Genomic DNA, 20448 nt, shown 5'->3' with positions numbered 1-20448 from the left:
ATAATGAGGGGTGGTATATTACACAGCAGCTATTTGACAGTTCTTTACTCACACAGCGGCCAGTTGTGTTTCCCACATTCTTACTATTCACTGCGCTGTTTATTGTAGAAATGCCTCCTTGATATGAGGAAGGATAGTCCTCTGTGTGAGCAATTGCAGAGTTGTGGTCCTCACCCTGTTGTACCAGTTTCACTTTTGAAGGAACAAGATGCTGCAGAAACTTTCTCACTGTAACTGTGCAAAGACAACTTGTCCTCTAATCTGCCTCACTAATGTTTCCTGAACACCGTGTGTCTGTTTCCAGTTTCTTTCACACACTTAACACTGGGGTGGTTGCTTGATTTAAGCATTTGACCCCTCTGTTGCAGTAGTTGGATAAAGGGCAGAATTTGGCCCTGGCCCCACTGAAGTTGTGGGAGGCTGCACACTTTTGGTGCAATTAATGCATTTCAGATTTCTGCTGTTGGGCTGAGAAGAGTCTGTGGGCTGCTGTGATTTTCTCCCAGCTGATGTGACAATCTGGGTGACACCAGCCTGCCTCCTGAGAGGCAGTTTTCACTTGGTGCTGTTAATAAGTGAAGTGGCACATGCTTGCTCTGTGTCCTGAATCCTGCTTTCTGCAGTGCTTGGGCCCTGAAGGAATGTTTCAGTGTTTTCTACAAATTCTCTGGATTTGTTGGTACCAATGTCACTTTTGAAGGATTCCATTTGGTCTGACTGCTCATAAATTATTTAGATGACTCTAATTACTTGTCATCTGAAAGGCTATCAATTGTTAGAATATACTCAATACTGCATTCTTTGGTTCTAGGCCTCCTTTACTTTAAAATTTACAGTGAAAGACAGAGTGTTACAAAATTATATGACCTAAATAACACAAATCATGTGTATTGCTTTTCATTTTCCTTGTTTGTATGACTGAGTTTCTCTCCATGCTGTCCTGCTTTACTGGTGGATGCCTAGGAGGATGGTTCCAGGACCTTGTCCTGTGCATTCCCTGAGAGAATCACATGTTGTCTCATCCTTTCCTTTTTCACAGCACATTCATTGCAAGACCCCTCAGGATTGAAGAGTACTTAATCCTAATTTTTTACTTAATCTGTGGTTTGGTAGTTAAGGATTGGTCACATGGTCAAATTACTTCAGATAAGTGAGTTATCATATGCTGGGTGAATCCCAGTAAATGTGCATATATATGATCCTAGCCCACAAGAAATACAAAATAATTCAGTTTCATTTAAAATGCAATGAGGAAGGATTAATTTCAATCATGTTACCTTTCATTACTGTGTTATTAGCCTCAACGGTGAGTAAGAATATTTTAGATTTATTTTACTAACATGCAAAGCAAATACAATGGTGATTAAAGCTGTTCTATTCTCAGAAATATTTCAGTTTGTAGAAATTTAATTCTCAACATATCTTCCTGTTGCTTTAAGTAAAGACTGTTTAACTTATGATTTCTATTCTGCCCTCAGCCAGAATTAAACAGATGGTCTGATAGACTTAGTTGACTATGCATGGACTTGGGAAATTTTTATTTTTAAAAATCTTGCCTGTACAATTCTGGGGCAACTTAATAATGGAACCAAAATAGAGAAATCCCATTACAGTGGGTCTGGGAAGCATATTTGACTTTAGCTGTAGATCAAAGAAACAGGTTGGCACCATTTACTAACTCACCTTTCAAATCACCTGTCACCTCAGCCTTGGAAACTCAGCATATGTCTTTCATCCCCACTGATTGTAAAATATGTTAAATAATCTTAAAGGTGTTTGATTACATGCTTGCATTTCCTGTGGGCAAGAAGCATCCATGTGTATAAGTGTCAGCCCTTAATTTGATGCTAGTGCTTCCAGCCTAGTTATTTTCCTCACTATTCCAATATAAAAGCAGCATTTCCAGGTCTGAATTAGGATTTTTCCTGTATGAGTTTCCAGTTTCACAGCTGAAGAACAAAAAGGGATTTTTCAGATATCTGAGAAGGTGAGCCTTGAGCCTGTTGCGCTTGCTCTCTATTCCACTCTGTGGGGCATTGGAAGTCCAGCTGAAATATGAAATAGTTGATGTCAGTGTGGGTTTGAAGGTTCCGATCTGGCTTGCAGGCAGTGAGGACAAGACAGTGTGTTGGAGCCCCTGCACACACCCAGTGGTACTCAAGCAATCCATAGGGCAGAGTTCAACATGTCTCAGGATGGGCAGGGGAAAGAAAGAAATCACAGAAAGCTGGTGAATGTATTGGATTGTTTTTTCATAGTAAACTTAAATTAATTTACTTCACTTTTTTTTTTCTTGTAGTTTATTCTCAGTGTTAGACTGGACTACAGAATATCCTACATGCTGTCTATCTATAAGAGGGAGTTTGGGGAAAACACTGAAAATGTTGACTGCTCTACATCATCCCCACCTGACACACCAGGGACTGCTTCAGGTAAACCTTGCAATTTTCTTTCAGTTCTGGGTGGGCAACTGCAAACACTGAGCTCAACTGCAGCAGAAAGACATAGGCTACTGCAAGTTGAAAAACTTGTGAAAAATTAAAAATTTTAAGGAAATCCACAATTTTTTTTTACTGGTCTGTCCTCCTCCTCTAACAAAAAAGTGATTCCTTTTCCCCCACTGTGATATTTTGTTCTTTTATCTGTGCTCTTCCCAAAACACTGCATGGTGGTAAGTGGATAGTATTTGGGGGTGGATGAGGACAGGTTTAAGTGAGATGAACATGACATGGGAATCATTTGGCTTTCCAGGGAGCCCTCCCTTGCACACACAAGTGCCTAAAAGGTCTGTGTGAATACCTGCAGGTAGGGGAGAATTGCTCTAGTTGCAGGCGGGCATATGTATAATACAGGGCTGCTGAAGTCTTAAGTAATAAGTTATATTAAAGCCATTCTAAAGCAAAATGATGGTGTGGCAAATAACTGGATTTATGGTAAATATTCTAAAGTTCATGTGTATGCTTTGCTGGGGTTGGCTTAAGAAAAAAGAAGAAAATGTAAGAAAAAATGTAAAAGTTTGACTATCTGCATCATTTGTAGGTCACTGCTGGTGACTAGTACAGTTCCTAGCACCCTGTGGCTTTGGTCCATCACTACAGTTCTCTTCCTCAGGAACAGTAATACACAATTTACCTCTGCCCCATATCCTGTTTGTTCTCTGCTACTCTTGCAGAAAGCAAATTTTGCGTAGTTGGGGAATGACTAGTTAGACCTTTACTTGATACCATCTGCTTTAAAGAGGAACAGAACTCCATTTTGCTGTGCAGATTAAATGATGAGCATTGGCTTTCTTTGTTTTTTTCTTTTCTTTATTTTTTTAATTTAAATTTTTCTTCTGATTTTTTTCCTAGCAATTGTTCCTGACATAGATGAAATTGCAGCTCAGGCTGAAACCATGTTTGCTGGCAGGTACATTCTGAAGTTTTACCTCTCTGTATATTTATATATCTTTTTGTTCATGTCAATATTTCTCGTGGCCAATCTCTGTTTATTCTGTGCTTATTTTTATAGCCATTTCTCTTCCTTTGCCTGCTTGTTAATTGCATAAGCCATACTTGAACACAAACGTGCCAGGAAAGACCTGGATTTCAATCAAGCAAACAGCCCAGCTGGCCTGGATGGCTGTGGGATTGGCTATGAGCACCCTCTTAGTTGTAAGAGAGTTGGTAGAAAGTTTTTGTTGTGTTCCCAAAGGCAGCTGGGGAATGGTGTACAGGTGTGTTGGGCTGAACCACATTAATTTTCTATTTATCTTATAATGCCTCACATGGGTGCTGAAAAGCCATTCTTTTTCTGGTGTGTCTTATGGCTGCAGCCCCAAATTTCCTGGATCAGCAACTTGCTTTTGGCCCTCAGGGTTTCTTACAGATTGCATGACCTTTGTCATTGCACTTGGTGTTCAAAGTCCTTGGAAACATTGTGCCAGCAGTAATCTCTCCTGTGCCTCCTCAGATCAGGAGAGGACCACTTGCCATGATCTCCTGGTCCACCAGAGGCCTGTAGATTACAATTTATGCTTGCAGGATTCTGGAAGGGATTTCAGCTATGCTGTGAACAGAAAAAAGTAACCCATGGAAAACAGTCATACTGGAGAGTTATTACCATTATCACTATATTGGTTTAATTTTACGGATATAATTATAATTACACTAGTAAAAATTAATTCCATTTAGACAAGGCCATAGACTTTAAAGTTTTTCTTGGAGCTAAGGAGAAGGATCTGCAATGTGGGCACTGTGATCTTTCCTCTCTCAGTCCCTCATGCATTCTCAATCTTTACCAGCACAAGCAATGCCTCCAGGCCTCTCCTGAACTCCCATAATGTAAAACAACACACAGCCCTTGGCATCTGCATCTTTAAAATGAACAGAGAGGCCGAATGGTTTCTTGGAAACATTATTTCTGCTTTGATATGTTAAGTGTAAATCTGCTTTCTGCCGTTCCACATTATGAATATGATTCCAGAAATATGATGCTTTTGGCAATTCTTGCTATTTTTGATCTTATTTTTTCTTAAATGAAATTTTAATAGCAGCTGAAAAGGGAAGGAGTGAAAAGGAAAGGGTCAAATTAATCTCTGAGGAAATGCAGTTTACTTCATTTAATTTGGAATGGGGATGAACCTGGCTCAACTTAACCATGACATAAATGAATGCTTTTGCAATACAGATTTTAATCACAATGTTTGACACATTTTGTAGATACTTACTTCTGCTCCATGGTGTCCATTATGCTATAAGATTGCTGCAATAACTGTAGGAGAGAAGTCTTTGTAAAATATGTTAAAGTCATATTTATAATTTCCCTCCTGCAGCATATTTAATTTGATTTTAAGAGCTCTGTTGAGTGAAGATTGTGTATAGAGGCATATTTATCTCAAGAGCTTTTATTTTTTCTTATTTATTTACTTTATTTGGTCCTTTCTCCCCATTTCTGTTGCAGAAAGGAGAAGAATGCAGTTCAGCTTGATGATGAAGGGGGCAGAACTTTTTTACGGGTCCTCATTCACCTGATCATGCACGACTACCCCCCATTGCTCTCAGGGGCTCTGCACCTGCTCTTCAAGCACTTCAGCCAGAGAGCAGAAGTTCTGCAAGCATTCAAACAGGTATGGGTGGGCTGAGTGTTATCCCAGGAAACTGAATGCAGAGAGCCTTCCCAAAGGCTGTTCTGCTACTTAAATTGCTGTTTGTTGCATGACAGTGTTATTTCCTCAGAGGTCAAGTATCAGCAGACTTCTTTGGCCATATGTGCTGCTATAGGTTATAGTTCTGTGCCCCCCAGAAATTGTTATTTCTGGCACTGCATCCATCAGGGAAAGCGTAGGTCCGTGGTGAGCCTCTCACAGGGATCCCTCAGGGACAGAGCCAGTGCCTCATGTTTGGCAGGCAGTGTCCCCGTGTCAGCAGTGAGACTTCTTTGTCTTCAGGGCCACTTAGGCTGGGCATTGTTATTTTGTTATTCACCTGGTGCTACTAATTCCAATTCAGGTGTCTTTGCACGGGGCTCCCCTGCCTGATGCAGCCCAAATAGCAGGAAGGCAGGGACAGAGCCAAGCCTGTTTTCAGCTTTTATTCTGTCCCTCTGGTAGCAGTGCATGTGCAGGCTCCATGTGTCCGTGGATTAGGACAGGGAGATCTGATGTCATGGGGCTGCAGGACAGAGATGCCTCTGTTACATAACCCTTTCTAACATATGTTGATAAGAACATCTGATGCTTATTGCAGGAGCTGGGTAGCGTGTTGTCTCATCGTTATGTAAGGTAGGGAGGTTCCTCTCCTGTGCAAACAGATGAATGATAAAGACCTGAAAAGCTTTTGTTTAATGTTATTGTTGTGCAGCATAATGGCCTCCCACCAGGTATTTAAAGCTAGGCTGTGCTGGTTAGTTGCATAAATAGCTGTTATTCCCAGGTAAGCAAGGACTGAGTTGCTTAATGTGTTTTTGTGAAGGATGGAAAAGGCTAATGGAGAAATAAACAAAAAAGACTGTAGAGCACGTGGAATAAGAATGCCTGCAACTGAGCAGCATTCATAAATTCTGTAAAATAGCAAGGTTTTGCCAAGCCAAAGAGATTATTATGACAAAAACTTTATATTACAAAATAGTGAACATTTGCCTGGATGTAATGTGGTTTTAAAAACAACATCAGTGTTGTCAGTGACCCTAATCTTTTATATGAGTATGATTTCTTAAGTGTGTTTATTAATTTACTGTAAAAATTGCTGATAGTTTTTTGGCATATTGTCTTGATTAATAATCTTGGGAGAACAGAGAGCGTTAGAAAGAAAGAAAATGTGTTGGTCATGCTAAATCAAGAACTACACAGAACAGTGAAGAACCCAGATAATTTGAGCAGTACAGGAAAAGGAAAAATGAGATTAGTCTTAATAAGTGGCAACCACTCAGATGATGAGAAATTCCATGAACCCGAAAGTCAGTTTGTCAGCTATATTCAGAAAAGTTTTTCTAAGCTGGCCTAACAGTATGCAAGTCTGTTATTTTTCAATATTTGATTATGGTGGTGTAGGAGATCATTAAAATTGCTGGCCATTCTGACTTTTCTTTGGATGCCCTGATCTCTTGTCATACCATCCTTTTTTTTCCTTCTGAAGTACAGTGCTAAAGCAGTAGGTATTTCTAACTATTGCTTTAATATGTGTGTAACTATATTTTATAATGCCATAAGATTCATGATCAGTGCATCAGAGCTCACTCTGCACAGAACTCAAGAGCCTGTAAATCTGCCTGCGCTGAAAATGTTTTGCAGTGTATTCAAGAAGGATGTTGTGAATGTTTTAACTATCCTGTTTTGGGCAACTACAGACTCTGGCTCTGCTAAAGGTTTTTGATAAATGGGGGCTAAGAGCCTGCATGTGCCATGTTTGAATTGCAAGGGAAGGTTGCACAAGGCACCTGGAAAGAGGCTTAGAATGGGAACTGTCAAGCAAATTACCCAGCCATAAGTGCTGGTGCTACTGCTGTAAGAGCTTCACAATTTTCTCCATTTCCAGGTTCAGTTGCTGGTGTCCAATCAAGATGTGGATAACTACAAGCAAATCAAGGCTGATCTTGACCAGCTACGTCTGACTGTAGAAAAATCTGAATTGTGGGTTGAGAAGAGCAGCAATTATGAGAGTGGAGAGGTGGGCGACAGTCAAACCAAGGGGGGAGAAGAGCCAATGGAGGTGGGTTTAAAGCCTTTGCTGTTGGAATTGTTTCAATACTGATAGGAAGTTTCATGAACAACTGCAAAATCGTGGTCTGGTTAAGCAAAGTGGCAAAGTGAGAATGTGAAGTATTCTGGCTGAGCTTCAGGAACTGACAGAAAAGGAAATAACGCTTCTGTTATCAATGTATTCAATATTCTCTCCTGATGCTTTCAGGAACTGCATTCTTAGGTCACAGAGCTGCCTTCCTTTCTGGGTGCAAGCCACAGTGTGCAGCAGCACCCTGAAAATAATCTGGGAATTGTGTGCTGGCAGTTGGATTGACTTGATGGAAGAAAAGAGGAGTAGACAGTGTCCTGTAGCCAAGGGAGATGAGCACAGTCAAACCCATGTTTGCACACATCATAAGTAATTCCACTCTTCACCACACAAGACTGACCTAAGAATGTTGAAATTTTGTAGGTGAACTAATGTTTTTGTTTCTTTGGCCCTTGTCATACCACTTTCTCAGGATATACTCTGATTGGATGTGGAACTTGAATCTAGGACTGTGAACACCTCTTTTTTAAAGACTTCATTGTTTGGATTTTTTAAATTTTGCTTTTCAGTGCAAACTGAGGTCACCATTTAATCATTTTTCTCCAGCATGAGCTTTTAAGAAAACACAAAGTGTTGCTGTGATGGAGGTTTGTGCCATAACAGTAGATAGAGCAGGCTTTTCCACCAATATTTATTCCCACTTTTCCCTTTTCATCAGAGGAGGTGGGGAGAGATGAAAAGCTGTGATTTCTGACACAGCATTTTCCTTGTTCTCTTTCCTGGTGCCAAGAAAGATGGGTGAGGAAGCTCCCAGGGAAATAGAAAGCCAAGTTGAAGTTAAACAGTGTTGTGGAGGCCACACATTAGGAAAAAAAGCTGGAGCCATGGAGAAGAGAGAGGATGCTTGCAAATATCTGTGACACACACGTGGCCTTTTAGATGGGGAAGCAGATTTTTGGTGGCTTCATGCAGGGGCAAATCCAACCCTTCAGGAAAGAATCCCAAATTCCTGCAACAGTATAGGTCCTACCCTTTGTCTGATCTAGCTTAGCTGATGTTCTGATACCACATCTTTAGTGGTGTCAAAATTAGGGAGGAATCTGGAGTTGAAGCTTATGTGATATTTCCTTCCTTCTTTCCTCAAGCACAGCTCAAGTAGGAAAGAAAATGTTCCTTTAGGCATTTAATGAATTGAAAAGGTAATGGGGAAACAGAAAATAGAATTGTGTCAGGATTACAAAGTTTTTTAGCAATACTGCATTTTTAAATTGAAATTTATTCCTATGGGTAGCCTTGATAGCAAGGAAACTCCAGGAAAAGGGGGCAAAACAATGTGTTTGAAACAGAGGCACCTCTCAATGGGATATTTTGAATGGTTTTTTCCCATGAGGCACCTGTGGGTCTGTATGGATTAGCAGTGCTTCAGTAGATGCACAATATTATCTCTGGCAGATCAGAGAGATTATTGTATCAGAGCAGTAATATGTAATCTGCTGGCTAGATCATCTGCTGGTAATTCCCTGAGAGCTGTGCCAGGTTACAATAGCTCAGAATCTTGTCCATCTTTTTTTTTTCCCAGCTAAATTCTTCTTTAACAGTGAAGAGGTGTTCTTACCTGGCAAAAAAGTAACATCAGGTAGTCAGTACTCTCTCTGAGGTCTTAAATCAGATGTAGGAGGTGTGATGTTGGGCACAATCTGCAATGTGTGAAGCAGGTGGCTAGCTTTAAGCAGACAAAAATCCCATGAGATCCATGCTTCCTTGGAATGGATACTGGGTATTCAGAGCTGGATGAGCCTCTGGGTCTTTAGGGAATATGCCTCATTTGCCTGTGTTGAATTTTTCCCAAACAACATTAAAGTGTGCACAAGGACTTAAATCACATTCCAGAACACTCTTCTGTTAAACCTTTCAACAGGCTTCTGTTGTCACATGAAGCCTGTTGAAAGGTGTACATAAGAGTAAAAATACAATTTTTTTTTGCCTGAGTCTTCCTAGGTAATTGTTTTTCACTTTACTGTCATGACCTGTGAGCCTTTTTTTCTTATTTTTTAAAGTCATATGACTCCAGAAATAGGATTTCTAGAAAAAAGGCCTTACTCTTATAAAAGTATCCAGATTTCTTACATCCATGCAGGACTGTCTGGATAGGGACTGGAGATCAGAGTTGGAAAGAGTACTTGGAGTTATGTCAGACATAAATGAGACACCAATAGGGTTAGGAAGAAATGCTGAAATTGAGCTCACATAAGAGCCCTGCTTGAGAAGGGGAAATCAGATAAAACCTGTTCACTTGGTTCTCTCTAGGAGGGGTGTTCTGAGTCTGTGTAGACACTACAGACCATGGAAAGTGTGATTTTTATTGTCTTGTCCCTGGAGGATGTTTGGTGATGTGGCACCAGAAATGCAGCTCTGAGGAAAAGAAACAGGCTCAGTGAAAGGACTTTAAGGTGAAGCTGGAGTAGAGTGCAGTGGCATTATGGGAATTCCTCATCTTGTCCATCTGCTGAGAAAGTTCAGTGGGGCTTCAAGTGGTCTAAACTCAGCACCTGTAAGCACCTGGTGTTCCCTTACTTCCCTTCTTTTCTGGTCTGTGACACCTTGCTTTGGTTCTGGGAATGTTTGAACAAACTTCACATAAAGGTTGAGGTTGTGAACTGAGAATTCTCTGAGTGTGTCCTTCATTCCCCTGGTGGAGCCTGTGGAGGGCAGAGCTGTGCCATGGGGACACTGACACGTGCCTTGCACTGCTGTCCTGCTGGGATGAGGGAGGCTGCTCAGACTGAATGCTGGAATCTGAGTCTCCTCTGGCAGCTAGCAAGAAAGGATCTAAGACTGATGCAGTGTCATTCCAGGAATTTTATGGGTAGAGGGAGTAGTCTCTTCCAAAAAATACAGTTTCCTTAAAGTGGGGTGCTCAGGTGAGAACCTTTCTCCCTGAGATCTCTATGCTTGCCTGTCCCCTGTGGAAAAGTGTGACAGGGAATGTCTGTCATGGGGCATAATGAGGCCAGATCTGCAACTGAGTGCCTTTGATATCCCAGTGGTGTGATTATCTCTTGGTAACTACATCCCTGGCATATTCTTATGGGTTCAATAAACAATTGTTTATTTTGTAAGAAGAAAGGATAGATTCAGCAGTTTAATGCTCATCAGTACTTCCAGATAAGACATACAGTTCACATGGATTATAAAACTACTTTGATGAAGGAAGAATGCTGATAAAACTAACAGGTAAATTAATCTTGGTTAACCCACAATCCCAGAATGGAGGAGGGTGGTTAATTATAGCAAAAAGCCTGAAACATCTCCCAAAGTATTGATTCAAACAGCTAGAGAGATAGCAGTCTGCATACTAACAAACCTAACCAAATAAAATCCACTGTTGTTACATAGATCAGCACTGAACAGCAGTGCTGACACTCTTATAAACAGCTTCCATGGCCAAGTGGTGCAGCTGTTCTTACCTCACTGGAAATTAGGACCAGATGGGATTTATAGAACTACTGAACTTCACCATCAGCTAAGAAAGTTCAGAGAGAGGTTTCAGGACATACAAACATTCAGCTTGGCATGCATATATTTGTTTTAGTGTATTTCTCTTTTCTACAACAGTAGGAAGTTTGAGGACACAATGAAACTCAAAAATGCACCTGTTTCTTCTTTTTTTTTAAATGCTGTTATACTGGTTTACATCCTTGTGGTCATACTGTGAGTCAGTCTCAAGATCTGCTAGATATTTTTCTTCGTTCTTTATAGCGTCAGCATCCGAAGTCCAATAAATATTTCAATTTATTTTTGTTTCCTGTTAAGAAAGACTTACCACAGCTGACAGAAAAACCCCCAACACTGCCAGTATTCTTAGTGGCAGTATTTGTGTACATGTTCTCCCATGTTTTGATTGAGAGATATGCATGGAAAGGTGCGTGGGTGTTGGCAGTTCCTTGCTGACTTGATTTCTCTTATTTATCATACCCAGCTGGGGCTTTCCAGGAGCCAGGGCCCAGAGCATACAGCATCATGACTTGATGGTGCAGTTTAACATATGGTTCCTATTTGTTTTTAAATCTTTTCCTGCATCATCCAGAGATACAGGCGGAAGCATCCCCTTTGTGGGAGGAGCATCTCTAATTTCCACATGCTGCTTGTTCCTTTTAAGAACTCCAACCTGCTTAACTGCAAAGGTTGTCTTAAGATCTTTCTCCAGACTTCTTAGTGTTCATATACACAGATTTTGTAATCTTTCCAGCTGTAAATACAGATTCTTGGAATGTTTGGTCACTACTGAAATACACTTTTGGTACATCTCCTTGAAGTATTTAAATTCCTTGGTGTACATAATCTCTGATTTAGGGACATACTCCTTCAGAATGATCAGAAGCATGAAGACATAGAATAATTGCCTCAAATTACATTGGAAATTTGAATCAGAGGAAGGACTTGAATGTAAATCTTGTCACTCACGGAATAAAGAATAAACGAGTCTTTCTTTATTATCTGTGTTATATCAATCCCTTATGAGCTGCTGTAATACTTTGTCACTTGCTGCTATTAAATACAATTAATTCATGTTGAGGAAATTGCAATAAATTTCCACTTGTCATGTGTTCTTTATTACAGGAATCAAACATTTTGAGCCCAATACAGGATGGGACCAAAAAACCCCAGATAGACAGCATTAAAAGCAATAACTACAATATTGTTAAAGAGGTTAGTATATCTGCCAAGAAACTTGCTTGACATACCTGTTTGATTAGTAGATTTAGTAATTATTTTGAAATAAAATGTCTTTGTTTGGTTTTGTGTGACATGACTGGTTTCTTTTCTTGGTTACATGCTTATTTATTTGTTTGGTTTGTTGTTTTTTAATTTGTAGATTTTGATTCGACTCAGCAAACTTTGTGTTCAGAATAAAAAATGTCGGAATCAACAGCAGCGTTTATTGAAAAATATGGGCGCCCACTTGGTAGTCTTGGACCTTCTGCAGATCCCCTATGAAAAGGTTATTGTCCTAATTTTAGTGGTAGAGAACACAAACTCAAGGAAGGGAAAGGCCTTGACAGGCCCAAGTATCAATGGAAATATTTTTTAAAATCTGAATTGTCAGCTGTGGTACAAACATGAAATGATGATGTCGTTTTCTACCTTCAGAATGGTGGGTTTGGGCTCAGTTTAAATACAGCTGCCTGCACAGTTTTATTTAACATTTAATATTTACTGCCTTGGGTACCTAGATGCCACAGTGCTGTCATTCCTGTACTCATTCCTGAAGCAGGCAAACCTCAGGACCAAAAGCTTTCATAGATCAAATCTGAAATAACTTCTTTTTTATGGTGGACATCTCTAACCTAAGTCCATGTGCCATTTTTTTTTCACAAGATACAGTCATTTGGTACTGATTTGGTGGAATTAAGCATACAAACTAATGAACTAGATAGGCTTTGAAAGAGCACATCTTTCTAGATCTTCTAGGAATCACTGAGAGGAGGTAAAACCTTTGCCTGTAATATAACACCTGTTATATTACAGGTATATTACACTGGTTCAGCTGTCATCAGTAAAACAGTGCTTGTCCATACAGGTGGTTCATCAAATCATACTTAGGATACTACATGAGAGGAATATAAAATGGGGATGAAACTAGAGATATGTTTGTGTGGGAGTATGTGTATGAACACATGCACACATACATCTGTTTCTGGATGTAGCTATAGAAAACCAAATGTTTGCCAAAGCTTAAAACTAATGCAGAGCGACATTTTTGGTTTGTTTTGCTTTCTTTTAAATCAAGCACATTAGCACTTTTTAAAGCTAGGAAATTATAGCCACACAAGAAGAAATCTTACTTTGATTTTATGCTCCTACCTATGATTCTCTATGGTTTGATTTAGAGTAAGGTACAGCAGCTAATGGACTATGAAGGAAACTGCTTTAGTTACTTTTGCCAGAGGGAGAATTCCTGCCCTATAAAGGCTCAGGAGAATTTTTTTATTCCTGGCTGAATTGATGTTGTGTGGTTTTAACAAGTATGTTTAGGTATAACCAGCTGATTTGTTTGTCCTTACTTCCTGCAGAGTGATGAAAAGATGAATGAAGTTATGAATCTAGCCCACACTTTTCTTCAGAATTTCTGCCGAGGAAATCCTCAGAATCAAGTTCTCCTCCACAAAAATCTCAACTTGTTCTTAACTCCAGGGGTAAGTATTTCATTTGAAATAGAATATGATAATTGGAATTAAATTTGGGTTTGCTGAAACATCCCAGTGCTAAACAAATAATTTCACTAAATTATGCCTCCCCTCTCCTCTCTCATTTCCCTTAGTGTTGCTTTTTATGTCATTGGCTTTAATGTTGCCATTTTAAAAGTGGAAAACAAAAACCAAGGAACCTGGGGGGTTTACTGGAAAGATCTATGTATATGTGTCACATCCTTGTCTTGAACTTGACTCTGATCTTATTCATCCTGACTCACTCACTGATGGACTGTAAAATCAAGGTAGAAGATACTGTGACTGCTGTCATAAACCTTGTGCAACAACAGAATCAGACTCACCCATTTTTGTTGATGATGCTCTCATTTGATTCAACTAATATAAAGTCTGACCTTCTATTTAATCATTGTCTTTACAATACACCTTTTTGTCACAATCCCTTTGTATATATTTGTGTGTGTGTTTACAGACATATTCATATAGAATGACACTTGCTCAGTGATGAGCAAAACATGCTTTTATTAGAAGGAATTGTGAGTATGAGAATTGCAGACCCTGGCCTGTGCACTTTAGGAACATTTGTTCCATTGTTTTTTATTTATTCTCTTTTGTGACATTAGTGAGCAGCTCTGAGCTGACCCCAGTGTGAACCAGAGCCTGGATTCCATCACATCCAATGCTGACACTTAACTTGGGTGCAAAGTGTGGAGCCAGCTTGCATTTGTATTTCTGTTCTTTTGAAGTTGATTTCCTGATCATCCATCCCAGCTACTGTGCTTTTGTGCACATTGTGGAGAATGGATGTGGATTCCTATTAGATGATGCTAAACAGACATGTATACTTTAGGAGCATACCTGACCCTCAGGAGCCTTTAGTCCAAGGGACCAACCTAGGACAAAAGCCCCAAGAATGCACAAAGTCTGGGTGCTGTGTCCTCAGCAGAATCGCTTTTTGCTCCAGATCTGTTCCTCTTATTCTATGCTGCTCACGGATACACAGCCCTAGGCTTCTTTTGGAGTTAGTGTGGAAAGAGACATTATTGTCTTTGAGACCTCAGGCTGCATGTGCAGGGATTTGCCTGCTGGAAATGTGTCCTCTGTGAGCCCCAGAGAGAGCCAGAGCAGCTCATTATCTCATCTGGTAGCCTCATTGCAAAGTTTGATGGTGAGTGGGGCCAGGGTGGTCTCAGGTGTCTCATATTCCTAAGCCCCTGCAGAGTACTCTAGCAGTGTAGTGTGTGTGTGTTTGTGTGTTCACATTCCACATGGACACAGGTTTGGTTTATGCCCATTTTAGGACTGTTTATACTCATAGGGAAGTGTGGAGAAATCCCCTCAAAACTGAAAGCTGGACCCTGATATCACTGAAAAGGATTTCTCCAGTTTCTCTTTAGCAGTGAGCCTTCCTCTAGTTGAGAATCCCGTGCCTCTCTCAGTCTCAAAGCAGATCTGCTGTGCTCATGAGGCTGTTTTTGATCTGTTCAGCTCCTGGAAGCTGAGACCATGAGGCACATCTTCATGAATAATTACCTCCTGTGCAACGAGATCAGCGAGAGAGTGGTGCAGCACTTTGTGCACTGCATCGAGACCCACGGCCGGCACGTGGAGTACCTGCGATTCCTGCAGACCATCGTGAAAGCAGATGGCAAATACGTGAAAAAGTGCCAGGACATGGTAATGACAGAGGTAAGCAAAGGCTTCACATGTTAATCACTTGAGTATTTTGAGGCTGTTTTTCCTGCTCTTGATACCAATGAGATATAATGGCATCCTCGCTTTAGAATTTTAAGCGGCGTCACAAATAATGAATATTTTAGCAGACGTTTTCGGGAGTTTGATCTAATTTTGTAAGGCCATCTGTATAACTACTAGAAAGAAAACATGAGTGTTAGCATGGTGATACAGAGATGTCTATTTGTAGATGATGTAGCATGGAAATCTGAGAGTTACATAAACCTTCATTTTCCTGTAATGTAATTTAGGATCACTTTTACCCACTCTTGTGGCATGGGTTTGCCATACAAGAGGCTCTTACCTCTATGGATTTGTCTAAATAGTGCTGTAGACCTTTTTTTTTTTAACATGTAGCAATTCTAGATCCTAGTTTCTGCCTTTTTTTTGTTTTGTTTTATTTCAGAGCATTTCTGTGAGGGTCAGTAGAGCTGCTTTAGCTTTAACTAGCTGGATCCAGTACATTCAACCAAGTGGTTTGTGGAAAAATCTTTATGCCAATAAATTTCCTAGGAAAATACGTAATTGACTTTCTCTGCAATTAGGATTTGATATATTGTGAGCATGATAAATGAAGTCTTCAACTTGCAGACACTTGTGCATTTAACTGTAATTATGTTAACAGTTCCTTGAGATTAGTAAGTGGGTAAAGTTGAATATGGTGAAAAGTCATGGTTGGATTAGAGTCCAAGGAACATTTTTATTTACTTTACAAAGTGCTTTTTTTTTGGCTTGGTTTGGTTTTTTAAAAGGCATCTTCACAAAGAAATAAGAGATAAATTTTAGTTTTTTGTAGTATGAACAAAACGAAATCCCACTGAAATTTTATTCCACAGCAACAAGAGGAAAAACTTCTAATTAGGAAAATAAAACTCCTGCCTACATGGATAACCTTTAATGAAATTCACCTCAACCTTTTCAATTTGACTGAAGTATTTTAACATGCAATATCAATTACAAGCCTTTGATTTACATAATTCAAACACTTCTTGTGCCTTTGTGGTTTTAGATTTTTCTGCTTCCACCAAAGGCTCTTACAGAGGTTTTCTGTAATAATTAAACAAAATTTTCAGAATTTTCTCAATTTCAATATATTTTGCTATTGACCTGTAGCAGCACAATGATTAACTGTCATATTACATTTCCATGACAAAAGTACAAATGAACTTGGATACAGCATTCGCATCATAAGTCCTGCAGGAATTTCCTGGGGGGAGGGAGCAACCCTGTTTTGATGAAATAGGGTAAGATAATGATCTGTTTTTCAAAAAGTAGGAAATTACAGGTAAGTAATTATGATTTCTTAGAAAAGGATGCTAATTGTGAAACTTGAATGGTACTTGAGTGGCAATCCACTCTAAAGGGAACAAATGGTTGGAACTTGCCACTGAGTTGGGACAGTTTCTCTGCAGACATCTGAGATGTACTTTGTGACCTTAAACAAGTGCTGTAGCTTTTTCTGTGCCTCCAGATGGGGCACATAAACAATTTACCACAAGACAAGATAGAATATGACTCTACAGCTTGCCTCAGCTCCTCCTGTGTTTTCTTTCACCCACGGGAAGTACATTGTAGTTTATTCCCATTTACTGGGAGTGAGGGATAATCCTCATATTTACATGTTCTAGAAAGTGCATGCAGATGAAGGAGCACCATGGCAAGAGAATACTGTCATAAAATCCATTGGACATCCCCAATCTGGCTGATTCCTTTGTTCTCATCTCCTTGGTCTCCATGTCTGCAATGATGTTTACCAACGTGAAAGGTTCCTTAGGGCACTTTTTCTCATTACAAGCAGACTTTGAGGATTACAGAAGAGAAAACAGAGTTTACTTTGGGCCAGAATCAATGTGGCAGCAGAGTTTTCTATTACCTGTAGTATTCTGGAGTAATATTTTGCTCAGTATCATCAGCTGCTCCAATACTGGACAGCCTTCATTATATTACCATAGAATTCTAAACTTCCTGAAAATATACTTTCATAGCAGAAAATGTTGCTGGGTTGTTTTTTCCTAAGCTCTCATCCCTTTAAATTATTTTTTTCTGTACTGTGGATTGTCTAGAAAATGTCTGAAAAGTCATTGGTATAGAAATACTGTAGAAACTCAAAGATAAATGAGAAATAGGAATTGCAGGAGAGACTGAATTCACAATTCACTCCAGCCAAATGTCAAAGTAAAAATAAGCAAGAAACAGGGAAAGCACAAACAGAAATGCTGTGAATTCAAAATTTGAAGTGTTGAAACCCTGGAAAGTGTAATGAAATGTTTCTTGACTTTTCATTCTGGGAGACTAATTTTAATTCCTGTTCTTGCTGCTTTCCCATTTCTCAGCAGCTCCAGCAACCTTTATGACTACCCTTGAATTGAATAAGCTGGGATTTCATGTCACATATGGACTGGAATAGGTCAAGTGCCTAACTCACAAAATAAGTGTGATTTTTGAGCTGCCAGGGTGTGTTCTGTACTAGGAGGGGTATGTGGGAGCTTATTTCACCCACACTGAGATTGGATTGTGCTTCAAAGGACAGTGATGGAGACAGGATTCCAAACAGGATTAGAGCAAAGCTCTTCGGTGAGATATGCTGAGATGGGGCTGCCGCATCCAGCGCCGCTCTGGATCCTCCTGAGCAGAGCACTTGTAGCAGAATCAAACATTTAGCACATACACCAGTTTTCTCCTAAATGAAAGTGCTGACATGACACTGACAAAGTCATGACCTACCTGCCAAATTTGCACAGGGTGGGAAGAATCTCCCTTTGTTTCCAATACTGAGCAAGGGTGGGGAAAAGTTGGGTTCAATTCTGGGTGAGCCACAGGGTTTTTGTGTGAGGCAGTGTGGAAGATTTAATCTCACTGCACCTCAAGTGCTCATCTATGAAACAGGGATAATAATGCATCCTGGCCTCCTAGCAGGAGGTGAGGATAATTAATTAACTTCACAGAAACATTGACATGGTAGGAATAATAAGGATAGCATGCTGTCTTAGGTAAAGACAGAGCTACACAGAAGTTAAGCCTCAAATTTGCCTTGCATTAGTGCATTCCTTGGTGAGTTATTCCAGATTTGCACTTATGTTGATAATAGCAGAAGTTTGCCTTGGATATTGTTTTGACATGTTCATTTGGCAAACCATATCAGAGTAAATTTTGTTTTGTTGTTTGGGTTTTAGCTAGAGAATCTTCACATACTTAGAGATAAAATAGGAAATTAAGAAAATCATAGAATAATTTAGGTTGCAAAAGACCTTTAAAATCATTGAGTCCAAAATGATTGCAGTGCAGGGTGCTCAGAACCTTGTGCTCTCTTTCTCAGCTGATAAATGGTGGTGAAGATGTGCTGATATTCTACAATGACAGAGCATCCTTCCCAGTGCTGCTGCAGATGATGTGTTCGGAGCGAGACCGAGCCGACGAGAGCGGCCCCTTGGCCTATCACATCACTCTGGTGGAGCTGCTGGCCGCCTGCACCGAGGGCAAGAATGTGTACACAGAGATCAAGTGCAATTCACTGCTGCCCCTGGATGATATTGTCAGGGTAGTGACCCATGATGACTGCATTCCTGAGGTAAGATCCCTCATGGCAGGAGCAAGCAGACTTAGCATTTTTAGAAAGCAGACAATGTTTTGTTGTTATAATGCACTGAGAGTTGAATATTTGCACAGGGAATGGGCTGGGAATGGGTGGTGCTTCTTAAGGTGAATAAGTGAGAAAGGATAGACAGTATTTATTCTACAGAACATTCCTTGTCCTTAATGCGTTGTTTGTCAGCTTTTCAGACACCTTCTTTTGGGTTTGTCCAGCCACTGTCAGAATTTAATGCACTCTTAACTTCTGGCTGAAACTGTGAAGACCCAGCTGAATGCTGGGTTAAGCCAATGTTTTGCCATTGCCTGAATTTCTTGGAAATGATAGATTAAATTCTGTCCATGCTGAAGTCAGTGGGAATTTGGGTGAAGTCTCATTTTATTAAACTCAATTGCAGTCCAGCAAATATTTTTATTCACTGCAGATGAAGACACAATTCTGGATGTGTCATGCTGAAGTAGGACTGTGATAGTATCTGGTGGGAAAATGGAGCTCAAGCAACAGAACTGGGGCTTGCAGGAGTTAAAACTCCCTCTGTGCCATGAAAATTGCTCTTGTGATCAAATGATCTTATTGCTGAAAAGAAATATGTTTGCTTTGCCCAAAAGTTCTCCTTAACATTAATTTCAACAGATGATAATTAGAAAAAAAATCCCAAACAAAAGAAACCTAAAGGTCTGATCTGAGTTTTCCCTTCACTGCATGAAACATATGGAACTATCTCATCTCCCTTGACCGTGCTAAGAGATTTTCAGTGCATTTGCATATGTTTATATTTAATCTGTACATTTTTGGGCACTGGGTATCCATTTTTATGCTGTGCACATGCAGACTTGTCATGCCAGAGAGGAGTCCTGGCATGTCCTCCTCCTAAGCTTGTGCTGCCATTGCTGCAGTCCCAGTGTACCACAAGCTTTCTCTGCCATTTAGATCCCAAATGCAAGTGCTGCATTAGGATTGTGGAAATACAAGGACTTCAGTCCCAGCTCTGCAAAAGACTTCTCATTTTATACTTGGCAAGCCTGTCACAAGGCTTCAACCTACCACAGTCAACTGGCAAGTGCAGAGTGTCCTGCATTCTGACAGCCTCTGGCTTTGGAGCCAGGCCTTGCTGGTCTTAATATCAGTTAAATACCAGAATCATTACTGCTTTGTCTTGTGGGGGTTTTGTCATTAGAGTAAGGTTTGCAAAACCTTTTCATTTTTCTTCCCGTGGTCTTTCAGTAAACACATTAAGGCATGTGTTGCCCAGCTTCTCCCTAAATCTTCAGAACCAAACATGTGCATTATTATGATTATGAATGTTTGTTAGTATGGAAGATTCATCTTTATGTTTCAGTATTTTTGCAGATAGAAAACATTACATTATTTGTTTTTCCTGTTCCATTTCATAGTGATTGTGGTTTTGCTGTTCCTGCAGGTGAAAATTGCCTATGTTAATTTTGTTAACCACTGTTATGTGGACACTGAAGTGGAAATGAAAGAAATCTATGCCAGTAACCATATCTGGAAACTTTTTGAGAACTTCCTTGTTGATATGGCAAGGGTAAGCTTCACCAGGTGTTAAATATTACAGAATGGTCAGGGGTGACAACTGAACTGGCAGTAATGGTTTTTGTGAACTTTTATTTTGTATTCAAAGTTGGTTTGTTTGTTTAACAAACAGTCATTTCTATGATCTTTATCATCATTTAACCTGCTAATTACT

General features: G+C 39.9%; 1 protein-coding gene across 5 annotated transcripts in view; it reads left to right on the top strand.

The window, feature by feature from the left end:
- ITPR2 (inositol 1,4,5-trisphosphate receptor type 2) overlaps nt 1-20448 on the top strand; it is a 244723-nt gene that overhangs the window by 92483 nt on the left and 131792 nt on the right. For 4 of the 5 annotated variants that reach the window (XM_077178364.1, XM_054631153.2, XM_054631152.2 and 1 more), the window contains 10 exons: nt 2300-2432; nt 3351-3408; nt 4942-5107; nt 7014-7187; nt 11829-11918; nt 12085-12210; nt 13283-13405; nt 14906-15106; nt 18468-18719; nt 20161-20286. In XM_077178364.1, the coding sequence (XP_077034479.1) occupies nt 2300-2432; nt 3351-3408; nt 4942-5107; nt 7014-7187; nt 11829-11918; nt 12085-12210; nt 13283-13405; nt 14906-15106; nt 18468-18719; nt 20161-20286 (1449 nt within the window). The remainder of the gene's footprint in view (nt 1-2299; nt 2433-3350; nt 3409-4941; nt 5108-7013; nt 7188-11828; nt 11919-12084; nt 12211-13282; nt 13406-14905; nt 15107-18467; nt 18720-20160; nt 20287-20448) is intronic. The other variant, XM_077178365.1, reaches the window with a different exon arrangement.

The sequence above is a fragment of the Agelaius phoeniceus genome, chromosome 5 (assembly GCF_051311805.1).
Source record: "Agelaius phoeniceus isolate bAgePho1 chromosome 5, bAgePho1.hap1, whole genome shotgun sequence".
Lineage (NCBI taxonomy): Eukaryota > Metazoa > Chordata > Aves > Passeriformes > Icteridae > Agelaius > Agelaius phoeniceus.
This window is presented reverse-complemented; position numbering and strand designations above follow the sequence as displayed.